A 22,521-nucleotide genomic window follows, 5' to 3' on the forward strand; every position below is an offset into this window, starting at 1 on the left:
TCACAAAATCTGTATGTCATTATGTGTGGATATTACACTACATCGCGAGTTCGGGTGAAATCAATGAAAAAAACTGTTTATGTGTAAAATAACCAAATCTATATTTTTGGGATAACCCTATGGACCAATCACCTCACAACTGCAACTGATTTGGACCTCCCCTTCAGTGAAAATCAAGTGTTTTTGGGGGGATTTTTTTAAGGGGAAAAAAAAAATCAAGTATTTTTTAAAAATTAAAAATAAGTAAATAAATAACTAAATAAAATAAAGTGTTTTATATTATAACAAACACATTCATATGGTGTTTTACATATTTTAGAAGTCACATAATGAGCAAAATCAGCAGTCAATGCTATGGTTGAGCATTTTCCACCATGAAAATGCAATGCATGGATGACAGTCTTAGACACAAGGATTCAGACTCAGGCTGTTTCAGAACAACTCAAACAAACCAATCCTGTCAACTTGTATCATTATTCTTTTCAGAATTGTTTTTTTGTTTTGTTTTGTTTGCACATTCATATTACAACCTGCTATTGTGTAGCTTAGAGTATTTTTACAGTGTTTAAGCAGAGGTGCATGGAGAAAGCGGCTGGGATTTGTTAGAGCCGCACATTCTAAAGAAATCAATGGTGTTGGAGTTACATCTCAGTCATTTTCAGGCAGGAAGGGGTTGTTTTTGTGGAAAATCATTTATAAATATGTAAGATGGATACACAGAGATGGGTTTTTAGAGGTTTAATCAATGACTGGAGAGGGGCTTTCATGGCCTAACATAGAGATATCTAAGAGATAGGGAAACCACGAAACTACGTGACTACAAAGATCTGAGTTTAAGTGAAAGTGGCAAAACTATTTCACCTACTTGCCTCTCATTACTTGGATGCTTCAGTCTTTCAATCTTAGTATCAATTCAGTAAGGTCATACATTATTAATTGAACGCATATACTTTACTTTATATAACAAGATATGCAAAAGGTGTGAATAAAACCAACCGCTCAAGGCAACACCAAGCACAAAGCACAGAAACTGAATAAAAGAGGGAAGCATGTGGTTTGCCCAATGCTGGATGTGTCCATTGGAGAAAAGAAATGATCAAAAGCCGTAGGGGCATAAAGCTATTCTGTCTGTCACTACAAAAGCAATTATGCAATTCCAAAAGGAAATGTGCTGAAATTTGTCTACATCAGGTCTGCATATCTTCCCTCGCAGTGGCAGGAGAGGACACTGATTCATGAATGACAATCTCAGGAAGAGGCAACATCCACATTTCACACAAGACGCTTCAGGAAAAACAAGCGGACTGTAAACGGATGACTGGCAATAAAAATTAGCAGGTTTCCGTCCAACTTCCTTGGCTTGGTGTTCCAATTCTTTATTAGTTTGGGTGTCAAAAAAGAGTAGAGCAAAAAAATGATTTATGTTGGGAAGATTACATAAACAAAAAAATGATAATTCTGATTATAAAACCACAAAGATCTAAACAATTAATTTAATGAGTCAATATGCAAAGTAAAAAGTTTCTTGTAAACATTTTTAATTTAGGACTAAATGATCAGTTGGCAGTAGAAGAAGTAACTAACTTGATTTTTTTCCAGGATTAAAAAGGAAGCTAACTAAAAAACAATACAAAAACATGTATCCAAATTAAATGTACAAGTGTCGACATTTCTCTTGAACGTAATTTCTGTGCAAATAGAAGAACACTTTCTGTTGATTTAATGCTAATGAGCCAGATGGCTCTTGAAGAAGAGACAACTTAATTTTCATAAGACTTTTACTCAGTTAAAAGTTAAGGAATGAGCATCAAGTAGGGAAACATATTGTGGTTTACAGCGAAAGAGAGTTTCTATCACCAACACATTCACAGGTACCACTTGACTCATACTGCCACTCACCTGTGCTGCAGGAAACTGGTCTGAAAGTTCATAAGGTTCCTCTGGAATCCACTGCCTTTGCTCCAAACTCCATAGAATCTGCTCAAGGACAACAAAATTAAAAGACAGAAAAACACCTTTGCACCAGTTTTAGATGTGAACCTGATAATGGCTGCTAAACATTTACAGCCTACATACCCATTCAAAGGAGAGGATCCAACAGCCACGAGCTATGCCCAGCAGAATATTGAGAGTCCGTCTGTGTCCCCCAGACACCACATGAGTTGTGCTCTCACAAACTCTGTCCACAATTGAAAAACCACCCAGTGCTTTTACCACCTGAGTGACTGTGTGCTGCTTCCTACAAGAGGTGAATAGCGTAGGAAACATCCAACACAAATGATTAAACAAGTCAAGACAAGTTGTTTTTTTTTTTTTGCTAAATTGCTCATTAATGCGTTCAAATGAGGGTATATAAAAAGTATTTAACTGAAGACAAACAGTTACGTAAGCAGCACTTACTCAGTGGGCATGCTTGTCATGACCAGTGATCTCATCACCTGAAACAAAGATAAAAACACAAAACAGATGAGACAGGTAAAACTTTTTAAAACAATTTACTTTTAACATGAAGCTCAACTAATGCTAGTGTCTATGTACAAGGTTCTCACATCTATTGTATTTTTCTGGCGTACTTCTGAGCTTCACAGCTTGTTTTAGGAACAATAAACTGTACTGTGTAACAACATCCACATATTTGGCAACCAAATACATGTGGAGCAGCTATACAGTGTTGATAAAAGCACACATTTGGCTATATTTGTTTCTTGGAAAGAAAGCAGAAAACACAGAAAGAGTGAAACCTGCAAACTACACTTGACGTTGCCAAGAAAAGATAGCCTCTATGAATAAAAATAAACAAAAAACACTTGGATATTGAATGCATTTTGTGCTTTTGGGGTGTATGCATTGTGATTCTGATTTGTTATATGATGCTGCACTGAACACACGAAACGGGTCATTATTCAGAGACTGAACGCTTTCAATAATCCAGCAAAATATACAGAAGTTGCATAGTGATGAAAAAAATCAAGGCCATGAGTAGAGAAAAACACATTCTGACCCACTGAGGCTGATCTGTAAATTTGTAACCAGGATGACTGTGGTCCATCCAGCCACGTACTTTGGCCCCTGTCCAGCAACCTATCATCAACACAAACACCTGAGCAGCAGTCACAATCAGGATCATCAGGCTCTTTCCTGCCACTCTGATATCTGGTCCCCCAGCTGGAAGTCATGGGTTAAGGCCTGCTGAGCACAGTGGTGCCAAAACAGTCTGCAAGCCACACCCATGACAATCAAACATGGCACTTTCCCTGACAAGGCAAGTTGGGAAGTCATTGAGGTGGTTATCTCCATCAAATGAGCATGTTTTGATATTCCAAATTGTTAATGAACCACAACAAGGTTATCATGCGTTGACACTGCACGATTGGGGAAAAAAAAAGAGGAACAGAAATACAGCTTATTTTAAGGTCTTTCAAACCAAGTCGAACAAGTCAAAATACAGGCAGCCACAGTGAAGGTTCCTCACAAGGGACTTTGGCTTATCTAATGCAGTGGACATGTTCTGGCAGCAGCACAAGAATCAGGCACTGAAGAATGAGCTGCACATAATGAGCCCCTGACAAAGCTGGTGTGAACCGCAGCATGGCCACTGAGCACAAACACTTCCAGCACAAATGAAGGAAATTCTTCACTGTATGACTAGGCCTCCTTGATGGCTACCATTCAGCGCAGTGAACATGACGCTTTTCAGACAATCAAGGAGAGATGAGGGTCCCGCGTCTCTGCAAAACTTGAGATCCAATGGATCTACCATGAGAGGCAATTACGAATAGCAATTCTGGGAGTGAAAATGTGAGATAACTGCTTATCACTACAAAGGGCACCATCTATAAGGTAGTGGGAACAGATAGAAGACACCATTTTTTTCAAGCATTTCACATACATTTTTAAGTGTATGATAAGAACTGAAACGAACAAGGAGGAATGATATGTAGCAATGATATCCAGCTTCAGTGCCTTAGTCACCAGACCCCTAAACACAAACTTTTAAAGAAATCTTTATTCAATTAACCCTCTGAATACCAAAACCTAGGAATCAATCTCTAACTGAATCTCAAAAATTCAACTTTACCTTTTTTCTTTTCATGATAACTGTGTCTTGCAAAACATACAAGTTCTGAGTTCTCTCTATTTCTATCCATGGTTGTGCTGTTTCCATAGAGGTTCAGGACTTTCCAGTGAGTAAAAATGTGACAGAAGCAATAAACACCCAGAAACCGCTTGAGGCTCAATCAATAACGCCAGTAATGGTCAACTAGTTTAACAGTTAATCAGACAATTAATCAGTCTGAGTGATTTTTAAGAGAAAGTCCAAATTCTCTTATTCCAAATACTTAAATTAGAATATTTTGTTTTTGGCTTCTTTACTCCTTTGAGACAGTAAACTGAATATATTTGGGTTGTGGCCAAAAAAGAAATTTGAGGACTTCATCTTAGGCTTTTGGAAACACTTAAAAAAGAAAGAAAGAAAAAAAAAAGAACTATTTTCCAACCATTTATAGAACAAATAATTCATAATTTAATGGAAATAATTGTTAGTTGCAGCCCGATCTGACAGTAAAGTGAGGTAAGAAACACAAGTAAAGGATTAAGTGAATGTGTAAGAAAGGCCCCATAAGATGTGAAGTAAAAACACTGGATCACCAAAGGACCCCTATATATTTATTATTGAGAACAATTATCTGTTATAACTCTAAATCAATGTATTAATATTTGTATTCAACACATGTAATCTGTCATTTTGTTAAGTCTAACAGCAGGAACACGCGTTTGCACAGTTTTCATTTCCACTCTCAAAGTGAGTTTTATCATTGTTTACTGTTTGCACTTTCAAAAATTAGCAAGACTACCACTCATCATGGATCACTGTGTTTACCAGAACTGATTAAATTTGAAACAATATGCGGATATTAATCCATCATCATGAACTTTACAGGACCAGAAGAACGACGACAATCAGGCTATGATAAAGTTAACCAATAAAGGATCCCTGGGGGATATGACATCATGGTTGCTTTTGTCAGCTACAGCTTGTTGAGGTTACCAGTGTAACGAAAACAGAGCCCAGGTGCATTTCACAAGCAAGGAAGTTGTACGCTACCATCACAGAGGCAAAACACAGGAAGTGCTCCGACCAGACAGAGTGTCTTAGCTAGATGCGTCAAACGCCTGCAGCTATGGAAGTGAGTGACCTTACAGAGGAAATACTTAAAAAGGAATTTCATACACACTACAGATGTTTAGTTTACTTCCTAAGCTTCCTATATTGCAGAAGAATTTGTCTGTTTTTCCATTGTGCTTCCTTTTATGTATCTCTGTGATGAAGGAAGGATGAACAATGCAAAACTCTGACTGGTGGGAAGTAAGAATTTCACAAAACTGAGGAAAATATGTCACACCAACGTGTGTCTCAGAGTCGGCAACGTGCAAATTTGCAGGTACCAATGCACAACAAAGGAAGTACAAGCATTCAAAAGTAGGGGGTTTGGAACTAAAGCTGTTTACTCCCAGGTAACAGCAGCATCTGGAATGACTAAGAAAACTCACAATTGGTGACTTTATACGTGTAATATCCTGTTTTTGCAATCTCTGTCCAATTTTGCTTCCCACAACAGTCTAGACAATGTACCACCTACGTTCATTTATTTAAAAAAATAAATAAATAAAAGTCTTTAAATCCAATTATTGACACTAAACTACAGGATTGGATCATTAATACCATTTAGACTTTTCAAAACAAGCATGACGTTGTCTTACCTTTGTTTTGGTGACCATTTTCTGAAGACCTGAGCTGTCTTGCTTATTGTGATTTTCTTCAGCTTCAGATGAGACCTCTGTGAAACCAGCTGCAACTCTACATTCATTTCCTACATCTGAAAACAAGACAAACATTTTAAGAGTGGAGGGGCGTCACTCAAACTATCACAGAGCAGGTGCGGTTTTTTGTTAGTTTCTGCTCTGTTATGATTACACCTGGTGGAAAACTTAAAATATTACCTTGAAAACTGCAAGATTTCACACAACTTGGTAGTACTACATTTAAACCGTGCAAGTATCAGACTATTCACCTCATTTTGTGAGAAATAAAACAAAAAATATATAATTAATCATTCATTTTAAAAGAATAAATAACTAACCCCTAAATAGTAAATGCTCAGATCTCATATTGCTCACATCTTTTCAATAAAATGTCAAACACACTCTGCTTTAAATGCATGCAATTGCTCTACATTATTGTGTTTTTAAAATCAACACAACACTAAAGACTTCAATTAAGATCAGTTCATACATCAATGCTGACTATCCATCTGTAAAGCCATCCAGCTTTAAAACTACTTATCTTTAAGGACTTACAGGCCTCAGCCTGCGCTTGACAAGCCTCATGTAGTGACAGACAAAAAAATAATATACAAGCAAATAAATCCTTAAATTCTTGCACGTTTTCCAATCATGAAAGAAACATGAAAACAGAAGAAACCCATAGAGACATGGGGAGAGACATTTTATTACAAATATATATGCGTGTGTGTGTAGCTCAAATTCATTATATCTAAATTGCAAATTAGGCCTTTAAAAGCCAAGTGCATGTAAAGAATTACAAAGATACGCATGTATTTCTTTACTCTTCTTGTCACTGAGACACCCAGAGATAAAAATCCACCCTCAGACTGACTCGAGTGCACCAATTACTAATCCAACATTCAAGCATTTCGCGAAAAAAGAATTATTTTGCAAACCTTTTGAAATCACATGTGACCACAGGGATTACATAGTCAGAAACTCTCACCACTGTGACAGCTCCAACACTAATGTCAGTACTTTTCTTGTTTAGTTCATAATGATAAAAAATAATATAGAAAATATTCGAACCACACTGTTATCCTTACTACTCACTTTCTAAGGTGTGAGAAAGAACATCAAAATCAGAGTTTTTCTGCAGTACTGTGTTCTTCTCTGGCAACACTGTCGGTTGCACTGGCATCGACGCTGTTCTTTGTTTCACAGTGTCACTTGTAGATTTGCTGGTGCGTGTAAATGCCAAAGTACTTTGTCTTCGCCTTTTGGCAGTTAGAGTTTCATCGACACGATCCAGTGCAGGCAGAGATTCTTTGACATCCTGTTGTTGATGACTCTGAGACTCACTGCTTGCATCAGACTGCTGATTGAGATGTTTGCAACTCTGACCGTCTTCCAGTTTCCTCTTCTTTTTACCATCAGATCCAAAGCTTTCACTTCTCCTTTGTTTTCTCTTCTTTGGGACAGGGCCCAAGTCAAAGGGTATCTGAATGTCGCTGTCCACAGGTAGATCAGGCAAAAGAGGTTTTTTTGGTCTCTGGTTGCGATTAGCTGGAGAGAAAAAGTCCTCAAACACATTATCATCTCCATCAGTGGAACGTGAAGCAACATTTCTAGATTCTAAAGATAGGGAGAAAGATTGTGCCATGGCAGAAAGTGACTCTCTGCCTCGTTTAGGAGTTTTCTGTCCCATTTTCTGTAACGGAGGAGCAGTTTCAGCTGCAGCATCATCTAACATAGCTGATGAACTTGAAGAATTCACAGTGTCGGGATAAATATGGGACCCAGTGTCTGTGAAGGATTTAGTTGCTGTAATTTTTTGCTTTCCCTTTACCACTTTATTAGGTGATGGGCTTGATAGTTTAACCTGTGAACGCCTGCTTTCCCTTTGAAGACTCTTGCTGTTGTCAGATCTTCTGTCCTGGCAGGGACTTTCCAAAAAGTCTACAGATTTGGGTTTCACTGATGCCTTTTTTCTGATGGAGGTCTTTCTGGGTTTTTTTCGTCTATTCCCTTCTGCATCCTCTTTGTCCTCGAAGTCAAGACAGTCTTTGACACCTGAAGTCTGTCTTGGCACATCACGGCAGGGTGAGAGCCAGGGCTTCATAGAGTCTTTCCTGTGGGACTGTTCAAGATGGTCGTGGTTTTTAACATCAAGGTGCGTTCTCCCCTCTTCCTTATCAGGGGAGTAACCAGGCTCAGCCACAGAAGCACTGGAGTCCTCATCTGACTGCTCATCTATGTTGGGGAGAGAATAATAATGTAAATATTTTAGACTTTAAGTGAAGCAGTATTTCTAAATCAATAGTGTTCTGTGCATCTTTTAGCCATCGTCTGTTGATTGTTTTACTTCTCTGTGTGTTTGGCTGGATGTGCAATGATTCATACTGACCCCACCACTATATAAAACCACGGGCAGCTGCTCACCCTTCACAAGCTCACACATCCAGATTGCATGCTACATTCTCACTGTGAAATGGTGGCGGTGAAATAAATAAGAGACTGGTGAAGAGAGCTACTCTTAAAGTGAGATAAAAAAAAAAAAAACAACAAGGATATGCAGGATATATTTCTGAGGAGCTTTTAGAGAAAATTAAAGCTACCATAAAGCCACACTGGGTTGTTGTTATTACAGATCCATCTTGAGCTTTTGATATTGTTAGTCATGACATCTTGTGAAATTGTGAAACAGCTCTCTATGGGCTCTGGTGTTTCTGCTTACATCTATTTTTTTTTTTCAGCTCAGCCTTGAAATGCCCATTTCTATTTAGGCTGATGATACCTTCTTGCATGCCATCTGCTCCAACACACACCAGATTTTCCCCAGATTACATGTTGCTTCTGAAGCACTGCAGGCCTCTATGTTTAATTTCAAACTCTTTTTACATTAAAAAAAAGAAGACTAAATGTGTGCATTTCACAAGAACACACACCACTGATGTCCCTTGTCTGACCCATGCACTAAATGGACTAGCTGATACAGCCAGGCATTATAAATAGGAATCCAACTAGAAAACAGATTGTCCTACAAATCCCATGTTGAAACAGAAAAAGAATTTCTTTCTTCTTTAAAAATAGAAAAAAACAAACAAACATACTGTCTACATTGAATTATAGACCAAAAATTAAATAAAAATGGCAGGTGTCCACCAATAAATAACAAGAAGGCCACATTTAGCTTTCTTACACATTAATTTGAAGACAGTTGGTGTGCTCCCAAGAGACGGCTTCAGCCCCGTGGGTGAGCAGGATTCCATCATTTGTGAAGCTGAAAGGCAGTGACATTTTCATGAAATAACTGTTGTTTCAAAAATGCTGAAATGCTTAAAGTCTTTGTCCATTCAACAGCCTGTACAGCTGTGTTTGCACATACCTGTGGGTGAGAGGTTTTCCCGTTTGTCTTTCATGTCTTTCAAACGCTGTGCCATATAATCCGACCTTTTCCATGCAGGGCTGTAGACTATTCCATTCTCCTCGTCAATGATGATGGGCGACACATCCGTAACTGTGAATAAGTACAATCGTTAGATGGCAAAGTACATCATATAGTTTCAAATAGGCGATTCCAATGCTGTGACAACCTCTTACCCAGAGGTTGTTTTGGAGCAAGGTCTTTCATAAGCTTGTCTAATTTTTTCCTCATGCGCCTGTCATTTTCAGGTGTCCTCTCTGGAGAATCTTTTGGCTGCATACAACGATGCTGCAGGAATCAAACACACAAATGTTGAATGGAGAGCATTTTTGAATACGTATTTGCTCAGAAAAATTGAACATTGGACAAACAGTTTCCCCCCTCAGCTTATGCAGCATATCACTAGGAAATAATGAACAAAAATCAGAGCACAGGCTTTGAATTTATATCAGCAGGTTATTTTTTTCAGACAAATCAAAAGGAAAGTTTCAATCAAACGGTGAAACAGATGTGGACAAATTTTAGGATTTCTTGTACAACAAAAGAGGCCCTAGAGAAGCTCTAACTAGTTAAAAAAAACAAAAAAAACAAAACTACATATTCATACAAAGTTTGCATGCATACATAATTCTTCCATCTATAAAACATATATGTAATATACGAGCTTAACCGGGAAAAATATCAAAGAAGGAGGCAGTGAGATAAAATCAAGCATTACTTTCTTCACAAATTAGAATAGGATTCATCGTAATGTTTCTCTATAATTTCTTTGTTCAGTATGAATATGAGAGGTGAAATAAAAGCTGGAATAGAAGAGGTAAACATTAAGCCTTTAACCAAAGCGTTTTGTTTTTCTTCACCAGAAGTGCTCATGTTTCAACCTAAAACTAAAAATAAATTGAAACCTAAAGCAACTTAGTGAGCTTGAAGTCTCATTTTGTGTATTTGCAACATGTCAGCAGTTATAATAAGGCCACTCCACAGTTCTGCTGTGTGAATTCTACAAAGGAGTAAGTGTCAATCAGAGTTATCTGTTGCAATAAAGTGTTTGTATGAGTACTGGGCTCATGCCTTCCAAAGACAAGCAGCTAGGGTAAAAAGTCGTACTCAAAGTACTATATTTTATAGGAAGTTTATCTCTCATATCCCTCTCAGCAGACAAAAAAAAAGGTAAGGGTCAAATTCTCAGGGCTTTGTCTGTTACACTAGTGAGGCACTTCAAAGCCTCTACAGAATCATTTATGCAGGCTTTAAGGAGACAAGATGAGGCCTCCTGTGCAAGCGTCATCAAGAGTGGATGAGAGACAACCCTTGGCATAAGAGCGCATAGCATCTGATTGTACTCACTTTCTTGTTCTTCAGTATAGGATTGCTTTCATCATTTAAGGCTGGATATAACTCCTCATCCACATGCGCACCATCATCATGACACCTGAGCATTATTTCACCAAAACAAAGTAAATATTAACAACAGCAGCTTGTGAAACTGCACAACAATCATATAAAAATGATCATAGTGCTGCACAAGTTAAAAAGCTTTCCCCAACTTTCAAGCGTTTTTCTTACCTGCCAACCCAAAGAACTGAGACAAGACGCACATTACTTTTCTTGGCTTTCCTCCACGTAGCTGGATGACCATTGTTGAAGACTACATGTGTGACTTGTTTATTGAATGTTTTTGATACCTATGAAGGAGAAGTAATTTGGGTGTTACAAAAATTCCAAATACCTATACAGCAAAGACAACAGAGTGAAAATGCTGACCTACCTGAGCTCCCATTTCCTGCAGCTGCTGAACAAATGGTTTTGAATAGTTTGCTGTTTTGTCAGATGACCACACATCAACATAGGCAACCACATCTGCAGACACATTGAACAGAGTAAAAAACTTTAACCACAGGTCATAAAGCTTAGCATGAATTCACTGCGATAAACACAAGATGATGTACAATACCTTTAAGAACTGAAGAGCTGTTGCTTGTGGTCATTACTGGCTTCTTTAGCTTCAAGATTCTGCTTCTAAGAAATTAAAAATGACATTGTATGAGATAGACAATCACCAGAATTTAACTCTGTGACTTCTTTAAAAACATTAACAGCCTCTATAGCTCCAAGATTCACCTACACAAAACTAGTAATGTTTCTGAGATAGAAAATTAGTTCTCCCAATCCACAGGAATATTAATTGCTGTGACTCCTTTAAGAAATTTTACACAACGGGCCTTCAACATTGATAATTTTGCTTTGATTTTGTCATAGCAATTAAATAATTACATCATCTTCTGAAAGTGACCTTCTCCATGAAAGTCATGAAAATTCAGTTTATATATATTCTGTAAATAAAATTCAATGTCCAAATTTCTGCTGTACATGTAAAGTCAACAGATAATGTAAACTAAATTATCACTCAACAATGCCTAAAAGAAGAGAAATGCGAGATGACGAGAAGACAGCAATACTGGTCTTGCCAACAGGCTTGGAATCCACGACACAGCTGGTCATTATAACCTTAAGAAGAAAATAAAGCAGAATTCCACCAAGAACTGTAAAGCAAGGCTGAAAACAGTGGTCACACGGGTTAAATAGTTATTTCAAAAGCTGTATGAAAAAGTCTGTATGAGTCAAACTCAAGAGTGCAACTCTGAGATATTTTCAGTTCAGTCAATCCACCATTTATTTTGCCTGGATAATTAGTTATTCGTCACAGTGGCCAAAAACGGATTTCTTAACACCAGACACTCTCTGAGGATGAAGTAAATGATATGGGCATTATGCTGTTCATATGCATAAACGTTATTCAGACAAAATGGACAACAACATGCAATCCATTATCTTTGTGTAGCAGTTACTTCTGAATTCAAAATGATTAATTTAACTGCTGTCAACCACCCAGTAACATTCTGACTAATCACTTCTGAACCAGTTAAGGCGTCTGCTCTAACACTATGCGCCTACATGTTTAAACTTGTGATGCAACATTACTGAAAACTGGCAGTCCCTATAAACTTGTTTTTCTTCTGGGAGGAACCATGCCTATTGACTTCTACCTGTATTACTTCTGTCTTGCGTTCTATACGATATCCAACAACGTCAACGCTAAAAGTAGTGTTAGCTAAACAATCAGTCTAGCTACGTGAACCACTGATCGAGGGAAGAACATATTAGTATTCGGACATGATGTTAGTTACTGTGTAACGCAGAATATCTACTTTACATCTGTTAAACAAACACAACACACATTAACTGTTATTCATAAATATATATATAGATATATAGATATATATTACCTCGCACACTAGTAATGCTAATAGTGATGCTAAGTTAACCGTTAAACTGCTTTACGTTACGATGCTAAACTAGCGAGCTAACCAACTTAAGTTAGCACTAGGCTGGTGTGGCCAAACAGTTACTTCCGTAATATTCCGAAATATATATTACACGTGTTCCTGACTATTAGCAGTACAAAGACACGAAAGGAGATAGCAGATGGTATTTTTTTAGTGACAGACATGTACTTACTTGAAGTGGCTGCGTGTTTAAATTGCGCAATTTCACCAATAATTCACTTCAGTGTACATTGTTCGCGCGTGCAGTTTGTGGTGCATTGCATTCTGGGAAAAAGGATAATCATTGGCTGATAGGACTTTACGTCACTTCCTAAATAAAAAAGGGACCAAGGCTACATGATAGGCTCCCTATGAAGGGTCCTAAGAAGAGTGTTTCAGTCTCTGTCGTTTATCCTCCGATCCCTGCCCCGTCAGCTCCGCAGACGAAGAAAGTATTCACATTCCGCCTACCAGAAGAAGAAAGTGTACGTCTTTAAAAGTGGGCTGCATTACTTTTGGGAGATAAACTTTGAATAGATTAATTCATGTTCGTGTGTCCATTTTGTTTTTAGTATAAACATGTCTAATCAAGTCAACTCAACTTATTTATCACTTTTTACAGTCGTTATGCCATGTTGCTTTCCAGTAGAAGAATCAATGGTTTTCCGAATTAACCTAGCGAGCTTTAATATTGAAGTTAAGGGCCTACATTGTTGTTTATAAAGAATATGTACTTATAAAGGATTGAAACCCAACAAAAATACATGAAACATAACACCATATCTGTCTAGAACTACATGGTAAGGCTGAAATCCTGGAGTATTATTATTTTTGAAAATTAACCTTGACCAAATTTAAATTTAGATTTTCTTTTATTTTTAATGTCTATTATTTTGTGTTCTATTTTATGTTTTATTTCTTTGTACATATATAGTATCGTGTCAAATTAGTTTACACATAAAAGTAAATAAAGGAAGGCATTTGAAGCGGTAGTAGTTTACTAATAAAACAGAAAACCTGTAGTAGCACCACAGGAACACTGATCTGCATCTCATACATACAGTCATAACCGAGCATCTGGATTAAGTAGCCAGACAGCTGTATGTCATCTACATGTATTACAGGTCTTCACATGCTGTAGTGGAAAGCACTTGAGAACTTGGTGCATCTCTCTAATTATCATTTTTTCTAAGTTTTATTATAAATTTTTCATCTCATTTAAAAGTCACATCTAAGCACACTTGATGTTATTTTGATATTTATTGAACCAGTCCAATGCAGATCTATAATTTAACAATGTTAAAAAAACAGTTACTTTTTACTTTTTATTAGTCACAACAATCACAAAACAGTTATTCCTCACTGTCAAAGCTCACACACAGATTATACGGTACACATTACAAAAGAGATTAATTACAGATAGAGAGACAAAGATTAATTACAAAATAAGTAATGAAGTGTAATAAATGCAACAGCGGTAGTCCAAAAATGAAAATATTTTTAACATGTGTCTCCACTTTTTCACAAATCGCAACTGTGTTACTTTTCGGTTCAATACGCTGTACACTTCCTTGACAAAATAAATGAAAACCCAACACACAATAAATGTCCTTGTAAGGCGTTCATTCACCACAAGCCTAGAGAATAACTGCTGCTCTTCTGTACAAGACTCTGAAACTCTACTGGATGGATGAAGAGCGTTCTCATTAAAAGCATTCCCTTATCAATCTGAGCAAGCATTTCTAGAGCAATATTCTTCTTCAGTGGAAAGTCCAAACATGGAAATGGTAGCCAAATGCAAATGTAGTGACCTATATGAATGCATTTGCATGTGTTATTTCCTGCTTTCATTGGCTAGGATTTTTCTCTGAAGTCCTCTATATGTCAGCCACATCACATTGCAGCTGTAGTATGATTTGAGATATTTGGAAAAACAGATGCTTGGTGTTTGCAGTGTTTAATTAGCAGCAACTGTCTAAAGTCACACTTTAACTTTACACCCATTTGTGCACATGCAATATAACTTTCTGTTAGAATAAGCAGCAAAGAAGCAGAATACTGTGACAAATATTACATAGCATGAAGCATGAAATTGACAGCAACGGATGTGTTCAAAGCGTGGCTTGAAGATTATTTTTCATCAGCGCACTTCTGTTATAATTAGCATCTACTGCAGGAAAAGATAAACCAACATTGTACAACGCACTTCACTTCAAACCACAAAAAAATATTACTTTTTAAACCAATGTCAAAACGTGTGTACTGTCATTAAAGGTAAACCAAACACCAAAAATGTGTCCTACTACATCCTACAATCATCCTACGGTAAAGTCAGACAGAGTTGTTCTTGCAGTGGGGAGGCACAGAGGTGCGGGACACTTCCAAGTGCACGGTGGACATAGGGAAACGTTCACACTCTTCTTCAAGGGGGTAACAGCGGCAGTGCAGGAGCACCTCCCTCACTTCCTGCCGAAAGTTGGAGTTGAGGAACCCGTAGATGATGGGGTTGATGCAGGTGGAGGACATGGCCAGCAGGTGGCAGAGGGAGAACAGCAGGTTGTGGTGGCAGATAGGCAGGGCCTCTTGGTTCCAGTCCGATACCACGTTGAAGATGGTGAGCGGAAGCCAGCAAAGAGCAAAGGCAGTTATGAGAGCAACCAGCATGATGTTGATTCGGCGGCTGTGGGTCATTCGCTGGTTCTCTGTGGTCCTGGCACGGTCCAGCATGTCTTTGCGGTGGCGAAGGCGCACAAAAACTCTAACGTAACAGAGCAGGACCAACAGGAGTGGGCCGCAGTACTGGAACAGCAGGAGCCATGTGGTGTAAGCAACCCTGTGTTGGTGGGATGGCCAGTGCTCCACACAGGCTTCCATATGTGTGGTGGGGATGTAAGAAAAAAGGGAGCGGTGTGAATTTGGGAGCACGGATGAGTTTTTGTATGTGTAGGTGACAGGTTGAGGTGGAGATGTACTGACGTAAGCCTGAGGAGAAGCTTGGTGATGGAGCGGGGACTGGGGCAGGATTACGTTGGCATAGGGCTCATTTGTAAGCAGCTGAAAGGCCAAGAAAGGCGAAGAGGTGAAACAGGCCAGAATCCAAATGACAACAACTACCACGTAGGCCTGAGGAACACTTGGTTTCCACCCAGAAGGGTTAATAATGAGCTGATGTCTTTCTAGAGCGATAAACACTAGAGAAAGCACGGATACAGTCACAGACACACACTGGATGAACGGCACCAGCCGACACAACAGCGATCCAAACACCCAGTGATCCATGAGCGTATAGATGACAGTGAAGGGAAGGCAGAAGACACACACTACGATGTCAGAGAATGACAGGTTGCAGATGAAAATGCTGGTGACATTGGCCTTTTCTCTGCGACGGGCAATGATGCAAATGAGGCCGATATTCCCCACCAGCCCCAGCACCATTGTAATGCTGTACCACACTACTAGACATGCTGTGAGGACAGGAGACATATGGCACAGCTCGTCATGCCCGAGAACAGAGAGGTCCGACAGGAGCTCGGTGTCGTTCCCAGGCCACTCCTGCAAAGACTCTTGACCGGCTCGTTCCTTCTCCCATGGTAGGGAATGTGGAGAGGTGGAGCTGTTGAAGAGCAAAGGCGGAGGTGGCGCTGACAAAGACGATTGGCTTGCGTTGCCACTCAAGGACATCTCACCAGGACTTCAGTGTCACCAACCCTCTGGAGTAAAGTGTCCATCCCAGCCCTTTGGAAACCTGTATCTGGCACAAACAGAGAGAGAGAGAGCGCACAGGGAGACTTGAAAAGCAGTTTTTCACTAAGAGCAATGGCTCTTATAGGTCAATGGAGCTGTTCATGTAGAAATGATACTGTTGTTCTGAGAGCCGAACCGAGTGAAGGAAAGCCAGCAAATTGGTTCTATGTCTGTGAGGAGGAATAAAGAAAATAGACTACACGTGAGGGCTTTTTTACTGTAAGTCACTGTGACTCTACTTTAATCATATCTGAAACTGTAAGAATAATTTAAAACCCTCGGTGCACTGGCATTCATGGTCCCACGAGGATGAAACTTAAACACAAGGGGGACTTTTGGTGCCATAAGGAGGTTGATGTGAATTTTGTTGTGAAATGTCTACTGGATGATTAGCCGTTAATTTTGGTTGAGATGTTCATATTTCCCACAGGCTGCACAGAAGGTATAGCAACACTTGCAGAGCAGCAGCGTCGGCTCTGGTTCTCCATGTGTGTCTATACAAGATGCGATCAGGCACCTGCGTATAACAAGTGAAAAGCCGCACAAGCAGTAGCATACAAAACAGCAAATGCATTTGATAGCAAAACACAATCCATCACGCCGCCTGTGAAAACAGCTGGACTGATTGAAGAGTAGAGAGTAGATGTGCAAGACAGATGACTGAAAGACATAAATGAAATGTGCTCTGTGCCTAAATGCTGTCAGAATGAATCGTAATAACTTTGGCACTGCTCTGCCTTCTCATCTAGTGCCATCATCTGGTCAGATTGTCCCTTTGTCTAAAAGTTGATTAAATAATTGAACCAGTTAGGTGGCAATCTGGCGTTTTAAACTGAAACAGTGAACACGTTAATCAGCCCTAAAGATCAGAGCTGTGATTGCATGTTAGGTGAATTTGCCTCAAGATGGGTTCATTGAATAAGCCTTAAACCATAAAAAAAGAAAAAAGTGAGATGACTTTGTCTTAGAGTAACAATTTCTCTCTCTTTTTCTTTACCCATCTTAAGATGTGGGCTTTGTCAGTTTCCTGCCCACAAAGCCTGCAGTCAGGTTTTAAGACTGAACATAATAGCTTAATGACAGTGAAATTACTATGCATACATGGGAGCAGAGACTTTCATTTTTCGTGTACACAATAATGTTGTACGTCAAAGTGAAAGGGCATGACATTGTCGGAATCCTAAAAATGGATTGTAGCTCTCTCTCTCTCTCTCCCCTGAAACCTCTGCCATGTGCTGTGAAAACTAGCATCGCGGAGAAAATGAGACTGTCAGTTTCCATTAACGACACACACACTTAGCTATCAGTCACTTCATGCTGCATCATTACTAACCCACTCTGTCAGTGTGTTGAGTGAGCTGCAGGCAGGGTGGTAAAGCATTGATCATTCTTTGTTCAGGAGGGAAAGGCAAGTGTAATGTCACCTATAACCAGATGCAACAAGCAGCTACAACACAGATGAGGTAACATGAGCACCGACAGAAAGAAGTGCATTAATAAGCACATTTCAACCTACGACGTGAAAATGACGTGACACTGTGGGATGGTCCAGCAAGTAGTTGTGTCTTTGTGATAGCCCTGCATCAGATTATAATCTCTGCAGGGCACACTGACCTGGCTCCACTTGGACCCTCAGATTTCTATTTTCTGCCTCAGCAAAATATTGTTGGAAAAAATAGCTGCCAAAATGAAGGACTGGCTAAATGTAAGTTTCCTTGGACCAGCTTCACCTTGAATTTCTCTTGTATTTTGTGAAAGAAGTTGTATTGGACAGCAGTATCTAGTATGATAATGTTCAACCTAAGCAGCAGACATTATGTCACGATGCATGAAAATTTCACAACCTAAGAATCTCTGACATGATATGTCATACCAAGATGTTTTTTTTTTATAGCTGCACCACAAACATGTTGCCTTCTAATTCATTACAATTTCTATTTTTTTGCTTAAAAACGTCATGATTTCAACCAGTACTTAAAGGTCTGTAGACATGTGCAGTCTGTGAGGGCTGAAGAAGTAGATGTTTTTTTTGTTTTTTTTCCTGCACTGCAAAAAAAAAAAAGTCTAATAATGAAAATGATGGATTTCAAGAAGGTGCTTGACTGAGAAACAAAGAGAAAGCTTAATATCTTAGTCCCCCTCTGTAAAATTATTGTCTGTTATCTAATCATATGAGATGTGCAATCTTAAATCACTTTTTATTTGTGTTACTTCTTTTGCCTTTTATTAAACACTTTCTGTTGCATTATCCACAAATCCATCATTGTGTTTTTATGTACACGCTCAGTCAGTGGGACCATTCAGAAACAATTTTCCTTCATTTTTCCTCCTGCTGCTGAAGGATCAAGGTAACGGCAGCGGACGCTGTGCAGCGCTCTCAACCTCATATAATGACCCAAGCCTCATTGTTCTCTGCTGGGGGCGCCAGCAATTGTGGGTGACACCTCTCAAGACATTATCACTACAAATACTGTTTGTAGATTTCCACACAGCATATGAAAAAATCAGTGCAAAACAGACATATTTTCACCCTGGTTTGCTGGTTTTTTTTCTTTTTCTCTTGGATACACATTCTTAGAAATGCCTACAATCGAGAGTTATTGTTTGAATGCATCCTTCAAGAATATTTTTAAAACATGATACACATGCAACATATCTGCATATCTGGATACTAAAACTGATAGTGGAGATAAAATACCACATACATTTTCTCATTGATCAAATAATAAAAGATACTGACTTCGATTGATGAAGCAAATCGTTGCAGTTTTCAACAGATCATTATTTTTGGATTAAAACATAAAGCACTCACGTGGGCGGTTGCCTGAATAAAGAGTTTCTGTGATGCCAAGATGACAGAGAGTGATGCCGTGAACAGGTGTGAATCCTCAGAGATGAGAGCTGGAGAATGAGCCTCACATCATAACAACCAGGACGTTTCTGTCAGAGGCGGCAGTGAGTGGAGCACAGCTATAATTGGGCTGTTAGAGCCCTTTGGGTGCCACAGACCCTCTGAGCACTGAGCTCTGCTGTCACACAGTGGTGGCTTCATTCAATTACATCTTAAAAAGACACCAAATGCAAGACACTGAGCAGGCAAGACGAAGCAGAGTTGCAGGTTGATGCAGGTTTTAACTTTATTAACAGTGAAAGAAAAGCAAAGTTGATAAGGTGTTTGTTTATTGGGGATTTAATGTGTGCACACACAATGAAAAAATTGAGAAAATGTGAATAATAATAATAACAAAAAAAGACCTGTTTCCAGTTTGGGTTTTAATTGTCCCTAATGTGCCGAGTCTATTTTGTGGTGTTTTTAAAGAGGGTTACACTCTTTAGTTTTGTCAGATTTCAGCACTACCTTGGCAGTGCAGGTTGCCTTGTTTATAACCAGCTCACACTCCTCAGGAACATCTACGGTGTCTGCATCAGGGAAGCTGTGACACACAAAGAAATAAGGAAAAAATTAAACCGCCTTCTAAAAAATGGTTTTGCACAAATTAAGGACGATACAAAAATGATCACGGATGGGATGGAGAAGGTCAGAAAAGACAAGTGTATTCTAATTTATTTCCTTGGATTAGAAGAGGGTAGTAGAATGTTATTGTTCTTTTTTGCTTCAAATTTATGTTTATTTTAGATTCTCCTTGATTCTCCCACAGAGTAGTAGATTTGTTGTTTCACAGCGTTATTTTCCTCATTAAAATCAAATTGCAGGACCAAAATGACAGTTTGGTGAAACAGACGATGCATATAAATCTTTCTTTTTGTTAGGATCGCACACTGTTTCCGATTTCCCACAGAATTTACTGGTACATGGAGTGAGAGGATGCACCCCACACACAGCTGCCATGCTGTCCATCATTGGTAAGCGTTTAGCTCTTTCCTCTCAGTAATTACCTTTAACTGCACGAGAACTGGCTAATCCATCTGGAAGAATCGTCCACTTTAATTCTCTAGCTGCTGCTTCAAAACACGCCTACGTGTCAGGTGTTGGTTTAATTATGATGGACAGACTTCTGATCTCAGACATTTACAGTTTTAGGCACAGGGCCTAAAGAAAAAAATGCCTTTTTATAAAAGCAAAAAGCCTTTCCCTTTTAGTCCTTATAATACTTGAAATAAAATATAACATAAAAGGTTAGTTCTAAAAAATAAATGAATAAAAAAAGATAGTAAAGCATGGAAATCTTACTTGCGGCAGCAGCTCAAGCCGTCACTTGCACAAGAACAAGCCATGCAGTCTCTCTCCCACTTCGAGCCAAAGTCATGCAGCTTTCCATCCATATCCAAACACCCTGCATGTACACAAGTTAAAACCACAGTTCAGAGGAGCTGCCGACTTGCCTATCACGCCTCGATAAACTTTCGGCAGCTACTTGTCAGTGCCCATTGACGCGTGCATAGGTGTGGTTTGATAAGATTGGAGTCAGTTGGCAGGTATTGAGCAAACACAAAACAGTCAGACAGACGAAGGATTAAATGCTCATTTGTCCAACTTCTGTCCAACAAAGCAGAGAAGACTTTCCACTTCACCACATCTCCGGTTGCACAGCTATTATACTGTCTTATGTGATTCACCTTTTGGAGGGTTTGCTGGATCTTTGACCTCCAACTCCTTAAAGAAGCAGGAGTTGTCAGAGTGACTCAGGACAACCAGTCCCAGCAGACAGACAAACACATGCAGAGAGGCCTGAAAGAGGAGGGAAAAAAAGACATAATTTATAGACTCTGCTACATTTATGCATGTCTCCTAAACTCATTCACTCCAATACAGCCTTTAAAAGACACCCTTTAAGTTCCTCTCCTGGCGTTGATAAAATCTCTAAAAACTAATTACTGCTCATCAGAATTATTTCGAAGTTCTGTCAATGAAAATTACCATTTCATGCTTGAAAATGGCTTAGTTGTAGCTCTGCATCTTTGCTGTCTTTACTATGCGCAGACCCATGAATATGCAAATTGGTCCCCACGGTCCCTGGCTGTCTGAATCTGCGGTTTTGACACTGTAATTGGTGCGCTGCAGTTCCAAGCCAGAAATTCTCCACCAAGGTGTTTACTGTTTATCTGGCTCATGATGTGCCCTCTAGAATGAAAAAAACCCACAATATAGACAGTGAAAGGGGTTTTTAACATGAACAAAAATGTACCTTTTCAGGTCATGAAGGTCACACAAACAATTTTATGATGTAAAAGAGACTAAAAGCCCAGAAAGTAAGAGCAAAAAAAACAAAATGTTTTACTGTCAATGTCAAGAGGTTTTAGCATTGTGGTTACTGCATGCATTTTTACCTGATTTGTTGCCATTTTCGGTATAAGAGTCTATGTATAAACTGAATTTAAATGTGATGCAAACACTGCGCTAACAAAAACACTCACCATCAAAGCATGGCAGTGTAATATGATAAACTTAGGTCACATTTACTCAAAGATCAGGGGAAAAAAAATCTTAATGCCAACAGCTGCTTAAAAAGCAGAAAAACAAACATAACCACCCATGGTGCTGAAAGCAGGTAGCAGCAGCGACATGAGTTATTCAGAACGCATAGTTTACACATAGATCATAATGTGAACGAACGTTTTTGGTTTTACAAGTTCATGTATCTTTTTCAGTCATTATTCTAAAGGCTTGAGCGCTACTTGAGCTACTACCCTCACCATCACTGCAAATAATAACAGAATAAATGTGTAATGGACATAAAATTGAGTCTTTAAATGTATACATTACTACATAAACTCTGACAGTACTGACATCATTAAAGTCTTAGGAATTGATCCAAATCTAAATCTATATTGCAGTTTTTGAGTTCAACTGTGATCAAAGACTATAAAAAGGAAGGTAATTTCATTATTCACAAACACATAACACCAATAGCTTTTCTAAATGTAATGTGGAAAATACGTACCATCTTCAGGATGCGATGTGACCGAGCAGTCAGCAGAAAAACAGTTTGGTGCAAACTCTGTAACAATGGCTTATATTAGGGTGTGCGTCCCTATATATCTTACTGTTAATATTTGAATAATGATGTGACTTCTACCAAATATTTGTTTTAAGGTGGGGAAGAACTGCAGGTGTGTGGGTTGTGTTGATATTGCTTATTGGAGTCGCACCTTTCTCAATCACGACCTAGTTTACCTGTGGTAGCCATGGTATTTCCTTTTTACGAACTCACAGCGTATGCAAATATTAAGACTTATACCCAAATATATTCAGTAAACACACACACACGCACACGG

General features: G+C 38.8%; 3 protein-coding genes across 5 annotated transcripts in view; all 3 read right to left on the reverse strand.

Moving 5' to 3' along the window:
• mcph1 (microcephalin 1) overlaps nt 1–12,791 on the reverse strand; it is a 33,269-nt gene extending 20,478 nt beyond the window's left edge. The window contains exons 1-13 of the mRNA XM_008297567.1: nt 12,734–12,791; nt 11,169–11,233; nt 10,983–11,074; nt 10,781–10,899; nt 10,562–10,646; nt 9,391–9,502; nt 9,176–9,307; nt 8,990–9,070; nt 6,901–8,040; nt 5,764–5,879; nt 2,401–2,438; nt 2,077–2,239; nt 1,900–1,977 (exon numbers count right to left, since the gene is read on the reverse strand). Of these exons, the coding sequence (XP_008295789.1) occupies nt 1,900–1,977; nt 2,077–2,239; nt 2,401–2,438; nt 5,764–5,879; nt 6,901–8,040; nt 8,990–9,070; nt 9,176–9,307; nt 9,391–9,502; nt 10,562–10,646; nt 10,781–10,899; nt 10,983–11,074; nt 11,169–11,202 (2,190 nt within the window). The 5' untranslated portion in view covers nt 11,203–11,233; nt 12,734–12,791. The remainder of the gene's footprint in view (nt 1–1,899; nt 1,978–2,076; nt 2,240–2,400; nt 2,439–5,763; nt 5,880–6,900; nt 8,041–8,989; nt 9,071–9,175; nt 9,308–9,390; nt 9,503–10,561; nt 10,647–10,780; nt 10,900–10,982; nt 11,075–11,168; nt 11,234–12,733) is intronic.
• A 1,714-nt stretch (nt 12,792–14,505) lies between these two features.
• npy4r (neuropeptide Y receptor Y4) lies at nt 14,506–19,153 on the reverse strand. Of its 3 annotated transcripts, XM_008297573.1 has the most exons (3): nt 19,097–19,140; nt 15,513–16,285; nt 14,506–15,407 (listed from the first exon to the last, which is right to left on the reverse strand). In XM_008297573.1, the coding sequence occupies exons 2-3, from the start codon at nt 16,219–16,221 to the stop codon at nt 14,872–14,874; spliced, it is 1,245 nt and encodes a 414-aa protein (XP_008295795.1). In that variant the 5' UTR covers nt 16,222–16,285; nt 19,097–19,140; the 3' UTR covers nt 14,506–14,871. The 3 variants fall into 3 exon arrangements, with proteins under 3 accessions (XP_008295795.1, XP_008295794.1, XP_008295793.1); XM_008297572.1 differs by having other exon boundaries at nt 14,506–16,291; nt 19,097–19,153; XM_008297571.1 differs by having other exon boundaries at nt 14,506–16,285.
• Nucleotides 19,154–19,396: 243 nt separating this feature from the next.
• On the reverse strand, nt 19,397–22,251 carry LOC103369004 (beta-microseminoprotein). Its single transcript, XM_008297574.1, has 4 exons — nt 22,188–22,251; nt 20,863–20,974; nt 20,477–20,579; nt 19,397–19,718 (listed from the first exon to the last, which is right to left on the reverse strand). Exons 1-4 carry the CDS (start codon nt 22,188–22,190, stop codon nt 19,598–19,600), a joined length of 339 nt encoding a protein of 112 aa, XP_008295796.1. The 5' UTR covers nt 22,191–22,251; the 3' UTR covers nt 19,397–19,597.
• Nucleotides 22,252–22,521: the final 270 nt, after the last annotated feature.

Source organism: Stegastes partitus, unplaced genomic scaffold (genome assembly GCF_000690725.1).
Source record: "Stegastes partitus isolate 25-593 unplaced genomic scaffold, Stegastes_partitus-1.0.2 Scaffold1229, whole genome shotgun sequence".
Taxonomy (NCBI): Eukaryota; Metazoa; Chordata; class Actinopteri; family Pomacentridae; genus Stegastes; species Stegastes partitus.